This window comes from Artemia sp. Qi Xiang Cuo, chromosome 19 (genome assembly GCF_049724085.1).
Source record: "Artemia sp. Qi Xiang Cuo chromosome 19, ASM4972408v1, whole genome shotgun sequence".
Taxonomy (NCBI): Eukaryota; Metazoa; Arthropoda; class Branchiopoda; order Anostraca; family Artemiidae; genus Artemia; species Artemia sp. Qi Xiang Cuo.
Genome location: NC_142812.1, coordinates 18,588,094 through 18,601,040, shown reverse-complemented (window position 1 = coordinate 18,601,040; position 12,947 = coordinate 18,588,094). Strand labels below are relative to the sequence as shown.

Below are 12,947 nucleotides of genomic sequence, written 5' to 3'. Positions count from 1 at the left end.
TAAAAGCTTTAGGATTTTGGATATTTTTCCTGTGGTTCAAAATAAATGTAATGTTTCAGTCTGAAGTATATGCTTCGTGTATTCTTGTTTTTATAGTACTTAAAGTTTCTTCAACGCAAAATTGTATCAAATCATTGTCCGTCGTCCTGCTAAATATAACCGAACCCCAAATCTACTGCAAGGTTAGGGGGACCCGCGCCCCCACTTGGATCTGCCACTGAATAATTTACTATTAATCTCAGTGCATTTGTAACAATTTACTATGTCTGTGCTAAAATCGAGCCGAGATAAATCTAATCTGTTCCGTGTTTGGATTTTTCTCAGAAACTTGTCGTGAAATTTTGAAACGAAAAAGATTATGTGAGTCTAACTTAACGTTTAACTGAGCAATGTCAAGTTGAAATGGCAAATAAACTTCTGGAAAATTTACTTGTAAAAAAAAATCTAAAAATACCCCAATAAGAAAAAAAATTATCAGAATATACGAGGGGAATTCCTCTCAGTACTGCATATATTAAATACTTAACCTAACCTAAGTACCTGCCCCCCCTAAAACCCAAAAAAAACAGTTTCAATATCGTAAACGCAATGAAAACCACGCTTTGTATTCCATTTCTCTATAACGGTCCTTTGCAAATAACCCGTTTGGCGGGTTTCGTCTCTCGTTTCCTTGATACAGTATTTACAGGTGTCCGCATAATGCAACAGTAGAAAGATAACTTTAGCTGGAAGATCAAGGGATTGAGAGGGGACAGCCCCCCTCACATACGGAGTAATATCTATTCGTTTTAAGTTTTAATGTTTCTCCTTACTTTCAGTTGAAAACTTGTTTTTTTTTTTTATTTGAAGGATTAAAGCCAGCCCGCCGTTGAGTTTCTATCACCCTATTTCAAAATACCCTCGGGCATGAAAATGTGAAGCTGTTCCACATGATCCATGTATTGCGTTTTTCGTCCTTTTTCGTGTTTAATCTAAATACTTTTCCCAAAGTCCCAAACTCTTGAGAAAAATCGCAAGGAGTGGTAGCCCAGGTATGAACTTACCATTAAAAAACACTAGTAAAAGAAATCATGTAAGCTTTAATGCCATCTTTATGCCAATATGGTTATTCTAACGCCAAATTATCGTAATTCCCTGTACTTTCCCCTAACTATTCCAATGAGGATCTCCACTTGCATACATGCAGGGCCTGATAAAGAGTGACAGAATCGAGTGGGGCCAATCCGGCCCCGAATTTGAAAGGGCCTCGTGTTACTATCAAAATGAACAAAATAAAAATTAAAGCAAATTGTTTCTGACGATAAGGGATAAATTATGAATTTTTAAAACAATCAAAAACATATTTATCTTAAGTTTGCATTGTTGGACCTTTTTTTGAGTCGGAGAAGCATTTTTTTCCGGGGGAGGGCTTAAAACTCCCTAACGCCCCCCCCCCCCCCCCCACACTGGATACGTCCCTGATTTAAAACATAGAACACTGATACCCGTGAAAGTTCATGCCAAATTTAATGACTTTAATCGGGATATTCTTATATTATTACTTTACGTGAGTTACTCTACGTACGTAAACTGCTATGCAGGTATGTTTTACTTAAATATTTAATATATAGAGAGCCCCGCAAAAAGATCCAATCGGGCCCCTTACCTAGTGAACCCGGACCTGTATGCAGATATGACATGAAAGCAAAAGTTCTCTTAGACAACTACACAACCACAAATTTTGTACTATGGTTTCGCTTTGGGAAATTAAAACTCTTTTAAGGTTTCCTTTTGTACTATGAACTTAATTTTTTCTCGCATCCCTTTAAGAGATAATGAAACTTTCTAATAATCCGGAAAAGGTTTCCAATCAGGAGCCTTTCTAATAACATATTACTTTTTGTTTCCCAAGGGGATTCAAGTATAAGGCCAAAAATGCACTATTATATTGCTCACATTTTGCTATAAGCCACTTATTATTACCTAGGATTTTTTTTTCGTTTAATCACTGTTCGATATGTAATATATTCGATATGTTAGCATGATTATCCATTGTCAAATAAAAGAAATACCTGTGTTCAGGGCTGTATCCAGGATTTTGTTCAGAGGGGTTTTTGGGAGTAGGAGGTTTACGAAAAAACTTTAAAAAAGGCATCACGAATTTGTTTATATACATTTTTGTTACGTTTTTACGAGTTGGACAAACATTTGGGGGGGGGGGGTGGGATTCAAAGCCCCTACACCTCCCCCCCCTGGATACTACCTTGCCTGTCTCCATAATACCGATTTTTTTAATTAATCATACAATTCTTAAATTACCAAAGAAAGTGAAAATTAAATCTGATTGAATCGGTCAAGTAGAAGTTTACACAGCTTAAGAAATTAGAAAAAATCGGGAACTCAATTTTTAATGAAAAAACCCCTTATGTACTTATCCATTTTTGGTAATATTGTACCGAATCTAAAAATACTGGTTAAAAATCAGCACTATATAAATTAAAAACATGTGACATAGAACTGTTTAAGAAGCTTTAACCTTCCTCTGAAGGTCTAGGTTTTGTCTTTGAGAATCAAAAGCTTGTTAAAGTTTGAATTTTGACAGATGAAAAGCGTTGTCAAACTTAACTGATTAGCTTTGTTTTCTTTACAATTCAACGTGGCAACACTGACGAAAGGGTAGTACCGCCCTAGAAAATTCTTAATTTTGAAAAAAAAGAACTTAAAAAGTAAATTTTGGTGTCCTTGGTACTTTATCAAACAAAACAAGAAATTCATTTGTTTCATACAGGGGAGGGGCGAATTTTTAAGTGAACAACATAAGGGTTTGTCTTGATGTTAGCTTTTGTTTTAATTAGTCCAATTAGTAGATATTATTCTATCACAATTGGCACTCATAAAAAAAAGTGATAATAACAAAAGACTAACAAATAATAAACAAACATGATACACACAAACTACAAAACAACCTTAAGCCAATTTTCGCTGTTTAATTGAAAAGTACCCAAATTTTCAAGCCCCTTTAGTCCTAAATTTATATATTATGAGCAGGCGTTTGATTCAGCTGATAAAAGAGCTTTAGCAAAGGTCCTGTCCTTGTATGGTATACCACATAAATACAGTAAGTGATTAGTGCTACACACGAAAATAACATTGCTGAAGTTAAGATAGGAGTTGAGGTTAGTAGCTGGTTTCGTTTAATTCAAGAGTTAAGCAGGGTTGCGTCCTATCCCAATTTATATAGACCATCTTGATGGACTTTGTCCTAAGGAGGTCAGTAAAGGCAATGGGAGAACACAGAATCAATTGGGGAAGTAAAACTCTCTTAGACTTAGATTATACTGATGATTTAAGCATTCTAGATGAAAATGTTTGCAGAATGAAGAAATTTTTAGAGGTTTTGTGAGTTCAGGGTGCAAGGATAAGTTGAAAAATTGATCATAAGAAAATTAAGTCGCTAAGACTAGGAATAAGTGGAGGTGAAGAGGTGGTGTTAGGTAACGAGAAAACGATCAAGTGGACAGCCTCACTTGCATAGGTAGTGTTGTGGATGCTAAAGTAGCTGCAATCTCGTGGTTGCAGTGAATAAACTGTGATGGCTACTATTGGGCGAAGGTTCTGCTGAGTCCTGAACATAGCGAAGGTATCTAAACAGCAATGCACGTTTGTTTCAGAAATGGGACGCATCACAACACCACAAAGGGACATGGTGAGGGGAGGAACTAGCATTAGATTATTAGTAAAAACGATGAGTGCAGTGAATATGTTAAAAGTCAAATAGGCAAGGCCCAGGGTGATTTTTTTCACAGTTGAAAACTTTGGAAGAATAGGAAGATAAGTAAGCGGACCAAGATCATAATATTGCAAGCTGCAGTGATGACAGTGGTCAGGTATGGTTCTGAAGCCTGGAAGCTCCGAAAAACGGAGGAAGATTTGGTAGATGATTTCCAGATAAATTATTTACGGACTATCTCGACCATTGACCGTATCTAACAGCAAGCAGCACCAAAAATGTCGCTCAATCCGGATTTCTAGGGCAATAATGGGCGAAAGGTTGATATGGTTAGGACACGTTCTGTGGATGAAAGAGGACAGTTTGCCTGAGATCGCCCTTATCCAGCAACCGTTTGGGGCCCAAAGAAAAGCAGGTTTCCCGCGAACGGGGTGGAAAGATTTCGCATGGAAAGATTTCAGGGAAATGGGAGCTTTTTGAGAGGGTGTAAAGAGGGAAGCTTTGAATAGGTTGGGATGGAGGAGGAACTTCTTTAGCTGTGTTGGCCTCAGGCGGCATGGTTCTGCAGCGAGTTGTCACTAGTAGTAGCAGTAGATGGGCCCAAAGGTTTACAATGGTGTCAATTGGGGATGGGGAAAGACGCCCTTTTACTCCTACATTTTTTTCCCTCCCCATAGATTTTGAATAGTTCCATTTTTGGGACCTTTCATTAAATACATTTTTTAGTATTTTCAATGAAAAAATTAAAAGTTTCGACCCCCCCCCCCCCCCTCCTAGACATAGAAAAAAGGTTCGCCCTTAAATTTCTGCAAGTTGACGCCACTGAAAGGTTAACATTGCATTATTTTATATAAAACAAAAAAGGAAAGTGTTAGACCTTAAAGCACTTACCACCTCCATTTTTGTAACAAAGGTAAGGGAATCGCCAAACATTTGCCAAATCAACTGCAAAACCTATCACTGATAGCAGAAAATCAATTTTCTTATTCCACGTTTCCCTCTCCTCTCCTGTAGATGGCTCACCAAGTTCATTACTAACGAAAGATGCAACTATTTTTCCACTTTGTGGACCTCCATTAATTAAAGGTTCATCACATGATGCAAGTGCAATTCTGGAAAAAAAATTGTCACACCAAGAAATTCAGAATAATATATAAATCTCCTTTTTGGCAAAAAAAGAATGAGCAGCCTGAGCCTGTTTGCAACTAGATTAGATGAGAGTTGAGTAACTAAAGCATTTAAAAAATCTTCCCTCAGGTGGCGTCAATTAAGGGGAAAGAGGTTCATCCCCTAGATGTTTTATTTCCCCCTAGATTTAAAAAATTAACTCCTTTTGGAGGATATTTTTATTGAAAATACTCTTTTTTGTTACTTCCATTGAAAAAATGATAAAAACCACATATTTGTTTCCCATTCCGATATTTTGAAGAATCCCACTTTGCCCCCCCCCCCTGAAATTTTTGTGAATTGACTCAACTGCTCCCCACAATCAATTAGCTTCAGTTAAGTTTCCAAAACGCGAACTCTACTTCTTATCAGATGTACTAAATTAATTTCATTCTGGATTTAAGCGGCTTTCAAACAACGCTAAGTGGTTAAGTTACGGGAAGAATAGCCCTTCACAGTTGAATAAGTCTTTCTACAACAACTCAACGAAAAAATCCATAAAATCCTGTAATTATCATCTAAAATTTTCACTCTCATCGGAAGCAAGTTATTCAAAGATTACAAATGTGCTATGAATATGGGAAATCAAGCTCTGATCAAGCATGACAGGCTTTCTAGGAAAAGCTTAAGAATTTATTTTCAAAGTTTATTAAATCCCCATCCAGCTGAACTATGTACTATCTACTATGCTGATTTTCCCATAGCATAACATAATCTGACGTAAATATATACAGAGCAATATGACGTAAAAATGTATGACGTAAATATATGACGTAAAATTATATGCAGAGCTCGCATATCCTTGGAACTGCCTACGTTACGGACAGAAGCTGCTCAGTAAGATATTATAAATATAGGGCATAGGGTTTTAAACCCTATGCTTTCTAAAAGCCAGAAAATAATTTTGTACTTTACTGAAAAAGATTCTTTTAAATGTTTTCAATTTTATAACTTAAAAAAAAAAAAATTAAGATTTTAAGGAATAAATATCAGCATATGCATATTAAACCGAGAGTGCACATTTTTTTCAGTAGATTCATTTGAATTTTTTTCAGTGAAGTACAAATTATATTCTGGCTTTTAAAAAGGATAGGGTTTAGAACCCTACTCAGATTAATCCCTAACAATTTAACATGAGTAGACTTTAATGTTCTTTACGTTTGAATTTTTTAACAAATAACAATTTTATTAAGACAATTAATTATTCAGTAAAGTACAAATTAACATGAGTAAGGCTCAAAACCCCTATGCCTTCTCAAGGCCAGAACATAATTTGCACTTTACTGAAAATATATAATTTTTTTTACTTTTATAACTTTAATAAGTCAAATAATGTTAACATTTTGATTACTAAATATCAGTATATGTATATTAAACTGACAATGCACATTCATTTGTATTTTTTTCAGTAAAGTGCAAATTATGATCTGGCCTTGGGAAAGTATAGGGGTTTTGAGACCTACTCATGTTAATTACTGCTCGTTTTGAGTTTGACTCGGTTATTTATTGTAATTTCTGTTCGTTTGGTATTTCATTTATTTATCGATGCTGATTTGTGGTACTTTCACGCTTGGTGGATTATTTATTTAATTTTTGCTCATTTTTGGTTTAATGGAGTTCTTTACTTTTCTTTGAAAAACCTATTTTGTGGAAAGTTTTTTTTTTAATTAATATCTGTTCGTTTTATATTGACATAGTCTTTTCAGGGAAAAAGAAAATAATTCTTTAAATCTTTTCGTTTTTTTAAGACTTTATAGTTTGGCCTGCTATTTGTATGCTGGAGAAAAATTTTCAGCAATTTTTAACAACATACACCGTTTTAAAAATCTGGATACAAATGGTAGGGTTTAATTTAGTTTCATATCTCCTCTAGTTGACCTGAAATAGAAAACTTGATACCATTCGCAAAAAAAATCTGTTTACTTTCTTGGGTAGCTTGGATAAACTTAGGCTAATTTGCTTTGGTTAAATTTTAAGAGCAGAAGTAGCCCCGAAAGTTTGTACATAATACCCTCAGTCGTTCTTGGGATACTGTTGAGATTCCTTATAGGGATTTAACATTAACACAGAGTATTTGATTTAATCTTAAGGCAATATTTAGTCTATAAACATAATGGGCAAATGGGATGGTGGGCGTGGCAGGAGGACTACTTGCCATCCAATCCCTTTCGACTATTAAAAAGGGCATTAACCGTTTCTATTTTCAATCGAATGAGCCCTTTTCAAAGTTCCTACGTCACCTCTTTCGATACGAAGTGCCCTGGTCTAAAAAATAAATAAATAATAATAACACATTGTACCCACATCGATCTTTGCTATAAAAATGTCAAGCCTTCCAATCACTTTTGACTTGTAGAAAGGGCACTAGTCCTTTCAATTTCGAATCAAATGAACCCTTTTTGACTTTCTACGACAACACTTCTATAAAGACGCTATATGCCCCCAGGGCATAAATTACAACTCTTGCCCTGAGGGCTGTGAGGGGGTTGTCATCCTCAAAGATCTTATTTCCAGAACTTTCAACTAAGTTAAACAAAACGGCTATCTCAAAATTATGATTGGATGTGTCAATTAATTTGCGAAATGTGCCGATTTCGCGTCAATTAAAAATCTTCGTTAGGTTATATAGGTGAAAACTGAACTGATTTGGAAACAGAGTTTTTCTGGTTTGAAAATCTCCATACTTCTTTTTTTTGCTAGAATTACGTTAGAATTCAAGCCATATTACGTTAGAATTCAAGCTATATTATGACTGGACTGAAAAAAGGTATTTGTATTGGCGGAAATTCCGACCTAACGCGAAATTACGACCAAAATCAAATTACGCTTCTACTGTCGCATTTCACATCACCCAATGAAAAAAAATCGTTATATTGGCGAATATCCGTTCCGTCTCTTTTTCAGATCCAAGTGGAAAAATGAGCATTTCTGTAGTGGAAAAATTGTGTAAAAAAATGTTTCTCAAAATTATGGAACAATTTAAGCAATGTTATGAATAAACTGGAATTTAGCTTTGACTGCCAGATTTCACGTGACCCAATGAAAATAAATGTTTTTGTATTGGTGAAATATTGGTTTGCCACTGTTTCCGATCCTATTTGACAATTGAACTTTTCTGTCCGGAAAAATTGTAGTAAAGAAGATTTTTCAAAATTGTACTTCAAATTAACGCATTTTACGACCGAACTCGAATTATGCTTTTACAGCCAGATTTCTCGTCAACCAACGGAAAAAATATTTTCGTATCGGTGAAAATTCGGACAGCCTCTGTTTCTGATTCGAGTTGGAAATGAGCTTTTCTGGCTGGAAAAATCGTGTCAAAAATATTCGTTAAAATTATGTTACAATTTAAGCTATTCTATGACAGGACTCAAGTTTTGCTTTGACAGCTAGATATCGACAGCCAGACAGCCAGATATTGACAGCCAGATATCACAGCCCCCAATGAAAATAAATGTTTTAGTCTTTACTAGTTTATCACTAGTGTGACCACCACAAAACTTGCTTACTTCATTTGTTTCATTTTTCGCCTTTTATTCCATTTCAAAAGTTTTTAGTCAGCTTCGCAACTGAAAACTTAGGTAAAATTGCATTTCAAATCATATTTAGGCTTACCTAGTATTTTTATAGGTAGCTGTATGAAGTGTGGGCATAAGACCCTTTTTGTGGACCCCCTCCCCCGCTATTCCTGCAGAACATAGTTTATATTCAAGTTGCTTTACACGGGTAGAGTCACACATGATAAAAGTACGTCACTTCGTGAAAATGTTTTTTCCGCTACCGTTACTATATCGTTCCTAAATCTCCTTTTTTGTTTCTGCTTTTTATTACACTATTGATGATCTTTAATCTAACTGACAAAATTATATCATTGTGTTCTTATAGAAATATCTTCTTTTTTTTATCCGTGTCTCCATCAAAGACATATATTTTCTGTATCTTTATCTCTGTTTTTTCAAAAGTTAAGTTTTTTATTATTTCCATTGAAAAGATGGCTAGTTTCATCTTGTATTTAAAAAAAAAACATATTGTATTTTTGTCTTTTCTTCTGCAGGGAAAATCTTTGCGGGCTTCTCACCGTGTAAGGGAGTATAAGTACTTTTCTTCACTTTGTTAGTATCTGTATTGTCTTTATTTATATTTCTATTAAAAATTTCTAAATTTCCGCATCAATGTCTCATTTTTTTTCAATGGTTAAATTTTTTATGATTTTTACCAGATAAAATGATTAGTTTCGCATTTTAAAATCAAGTATCGGTTAGTTTCCCTCGTATTTCAAGAAACTTTTCAAAATACAGGCCTATTGCTTTATTGTTTTTATTTCTATCTCTATTAAGGATCGTAATCCTCTGCTGACTGAAATTAGAAAGCCTGAAGGTTGAAAGCCTTGAGCATTATAAAGAGGATTTTCAGAAAGCATTTTGTTTTTTGACAAATAAATCGATTCTGAGTGGTAGGATAAAGACCTTCCCGTCTCATAGCTATGAAGTACGTTTTGGATTCTTAATTAATTCGCATTAAATGCTACGCATTGCGGCAGAAAAATTACAATAATAATTTGTACACCAGGGGACCAAATATATTATATAATTTTTGCTTAATAAGATTGTCCGGGTACTTATGCATTAGCTGGTACCCATGCAATATATTGTGCTAAAGGAAACAAGTCAAACGGGTATCTGTCAAGAGAGAATTGAATCGCAAACCGTGATTTGTCATTGCATTTACAATATTTAAACTATTGCTTTTTTGGGGTTTAGGGGAAAAATGGTACCTAGGTTAGGTTAGGTTACGTATTGAATATATACTATGTTTCCCCCCCCCCCCTCCCCCTAACGTGCAAATATAGAGCCCAAATTTGTTTCCAAACTATTATATTTCATCATATTTTGTTTTTATTTCATTAGTATTGAACATACTCGACTTCTCTCGTGGGTACCAGCTAATGCATAAGTACCATTGTCCGTAATAAGATAATTGTTCGTTTTCTGGTGTGAAAAAGCAATACAGATAGGTCTCGACTTAGGGACAATTTGTTTAGGTGCTTGATTTTGGAAACAAACATTTTTGAAATGAATGACGTCACAAATACCCAAACGTCCAATGGCCTAATGTTTTACTCTCTACAGCGAATAAATTACAATCAAATCAGAGTTGTTTTGCAAAAGAGATTAAAAAAAACTGTCCTGCCTTTCACTGAGTGAAGCTCGCTCCCCTGGTACTCTCTATAAAAAATATTTGTATTTCTGAATTTCTCTATCTCATATTTTTCTTCTTAATTTCTATGTTTCTGCAATTCTGTGATTCACATGCTCTTCTTCATTTCTGTATCTCATACTTTTCTTAGAAATTTAACAAAAGGCCTAATGAAAAATTCAGGCCTATTTAAAAGAAATATACGTCAAATTGTTACCATTTAAGCATTACAGCCTTGAGCTATTTTGTTTCGAAGGAGATAACGGTTGGATTAGAACAATATATCCATAATTTTGCCGGTCATGAAAAATGATTGAAAATGGACCATTAACCAAAACGATATTTGTCAAAGCCCGTTATAAATGAAACAAAATAAAAGCTATTATCTCACTTAAAGTGCGTCGTTATTCAATTCAAGGCAAAATCTGGTTTCATTTTGAATTCTTTCAGGCGTGAAACTAACATGCAATCAGAGACTAAGCCGGACGTAGGAATTAACGTTTTTCGGCAAGAGTGGGCAATTTTTGGCGATTTATTCTCTCTTCGGTAATACCTGGTAATTTATTGTGTGACACACAGCCAGCGTTGCCAACGCTGTACAATTGTACCGTTTTCGGTATAAATTGGAGGTCTTAGTACAATCTGGTTCACTTGGAAATGTTTGGTACAATTGAATTTTCGGTACTTTTTGGTTTTACTTGCTTTTTTCCAACCCGGATGTCTGTTCACATCTTTGTTTATCAAAACTTCTTTTTGTTGCTGCATTTGTTTAACCTGCTGTTCAGATGGTACAACTCAATCTCTTCCGGTACAATTTTAGTCCGAAAACTGCTACAGTTTATTTCCAAGCGTGTGCAACACTGGTTAGAGCAATGCAAAATACCGGCTGTAACCTAAAAAGTATTTTGTGTCATATTAGTCAAACGAGGTTTCATAGTCGATCGACCCAATTTCACCACGTTCTATTGGTTAGTTTAATTTGTTTTCCCGTATCGTATTTCTATCTTGAGATTTCTGCTTTTCCCAAAGTTGGCAGCGTCATTTTTTCTCAATTCTAATGTCTCTCTATATATATGCCTAGAATTTGTGTTTCCTTATGAAGAAATTTGAAATTAAGGATGGAAAGCTTTGTGGGAAATTTTCGGCAAGGGATGCAGCAGCGATGCAGCATTGGTGATGTAGTTGACTCACAAATTCTCTAGATTCTAAAATTGTCTATAGCACAAACTTCAAATTTTCTAAATCCTACTAAATGTGTTCTTTTCGTTTTTATGACTATCGCAGAAACACTTGAAAAATTAAGAAAATGGTGACAAAATGCATTTTAATCGTACTGTATTAATGACACAAACAACTTCTGTACTCACAACCATGTGGTCACTTTGTGGTATTGTGGCAAGGGATGCAGCAGTGATGCTGCATTGGTGATGTAGTTGACTCACAAATTCTCTAGATTCTAAAATTGTCTATAGCACAAATTTCAAACTTTCTAAATCCTGCTAAATGTGTTCTTTTCGTTTTAATGACTATCGCAGAAACACTTGAAAAATTAAGAAAATGGTGACAAAATGCATTTTAATCGTACTGTATAAATGACACAAACAACCTATGTACTCACAACCATGTGGTCACTTTGTGGTATTATAGTAAAAACAAAAAAAAACAAAGATTTTTCAGTACCTCCACTCTAATGTAATTTAAGCTCATGTAACGCAACTTCAACTATTTTCGTTCTTCTCTTCAATTAGGATTTTGAGTTTTATCCCCCCCCCCTCAAGTAAAAATTAAATCTGAAATGACTTCTGTATACCTTAAAATTCTTACTATAATATCTTAAATACACGTTTTAATATTCATGTATAATATTTAAGGGAGTCGGGTATATTTGATGAAGTATTATATTAAAGGAATAATATGCTGGTAAATGACAGTGTTTACCTTCATATAAGCTAGGATTTACAATTTACTATGCCCCACTTTGTGAGCAACACAACATTTTTTTGCTGAGACAAAAACAATGCTTACTTTCTCTTGAGATTTTTAAGTTCTAAAGAAAAGAAAGATATGCTTGAAATGACCCCAAAATTTTCATTTTGCTATCTAAAATCTTTCGAAAAAAAACTTATTCTGCCGACTTTTTATAGATGCGCGAAATAAAATCCGCATTTATCAAGCCCGTATTCGGGGGAGGATTAGAGGTTTATCCCCCCCCCTCCCTTGAAATGCTTACCCGACTCGTAAAAACGTAATAAAAATGCACAAAAAACACGTTTTCAATGCATTTTCAAAGTTTTTTGTCCCCCCCCCGAGCAAAAACCTAAATACAGTCCTTAGTTTATATACAAAATTGTTTATTCTGTGTCGATCACGAGCTATCACGTCCATCACGAGCCAAACATTTTGCTGTTGTTCAACTAAAATATTTTTTTTATCAAAACAGCCTTTTGATCTTCTGTACAGTTCAAACCCTTCATCAGCCAATTACGGCCCACTACGATCAAAAAAAAGAAAAGAAATGAAGAAGAAAAAGGAGATTTTTTGCAAAAGTGAAGTTATCCCCTCACCCCTATGTGAAAATTCTAAGGCGATAAGTAACATATAAATCCCGAACCTCGCTTGATTCTAAACAATTTAAACAGTTTTTTTTTTGCCATATCCTAATGTTTCTCTTCTTGTAGGCCTACTAACAGAAAAAGCTATAAAACGAAGCTTTTAACGCATAATCTATTTATGGTTAATGATCTCTAAGGCTGCAAAATTATCTCCCTCTTTCAAACAACCGGTTGCTATTAATCATTGGGGGATGGTTCACGAAATTTGGGGAGGGGGTGGAGTGAAATCAAGCGGCGCAAAATTTATTGTTTTTCTCAAATAT

At 34.8% G+C, this 12,947-nt stretch overlaps 2 protein-coding genes across 2 annotated transcripts in view; both read right to left on the bottom strand.

Annotated features, from left to right (window-relative positions):
* LOC148940572 (sodium-dependent dopamine transporter-like) overlaps positions 1-12,947 on the bottom strand; it is a 144,089-nt gene that overhangs the window by 58,400 nt on the left and 72,742 nt on the right. The window lies entirely within an intron of this gene.
* Positions 1-12,947, bottom strand: part of LOC148940573 (sodium-dependent dopamine transporter-like) — a 72,111-nt gene that overhangs the window by 56,826 nt on the left and 2,338 nt on the right. Inside the window, exon 2 of the mRNA XM_089105523.1 lies at positions 4,601-4,821. Coding sequence (XP_088961649.1) covers positions 4,601-4,821 — 221 coding nt within the window. The remainder of the gene's footprint in view (positions 1-4,600; positions 4,822-12,947) is intronic.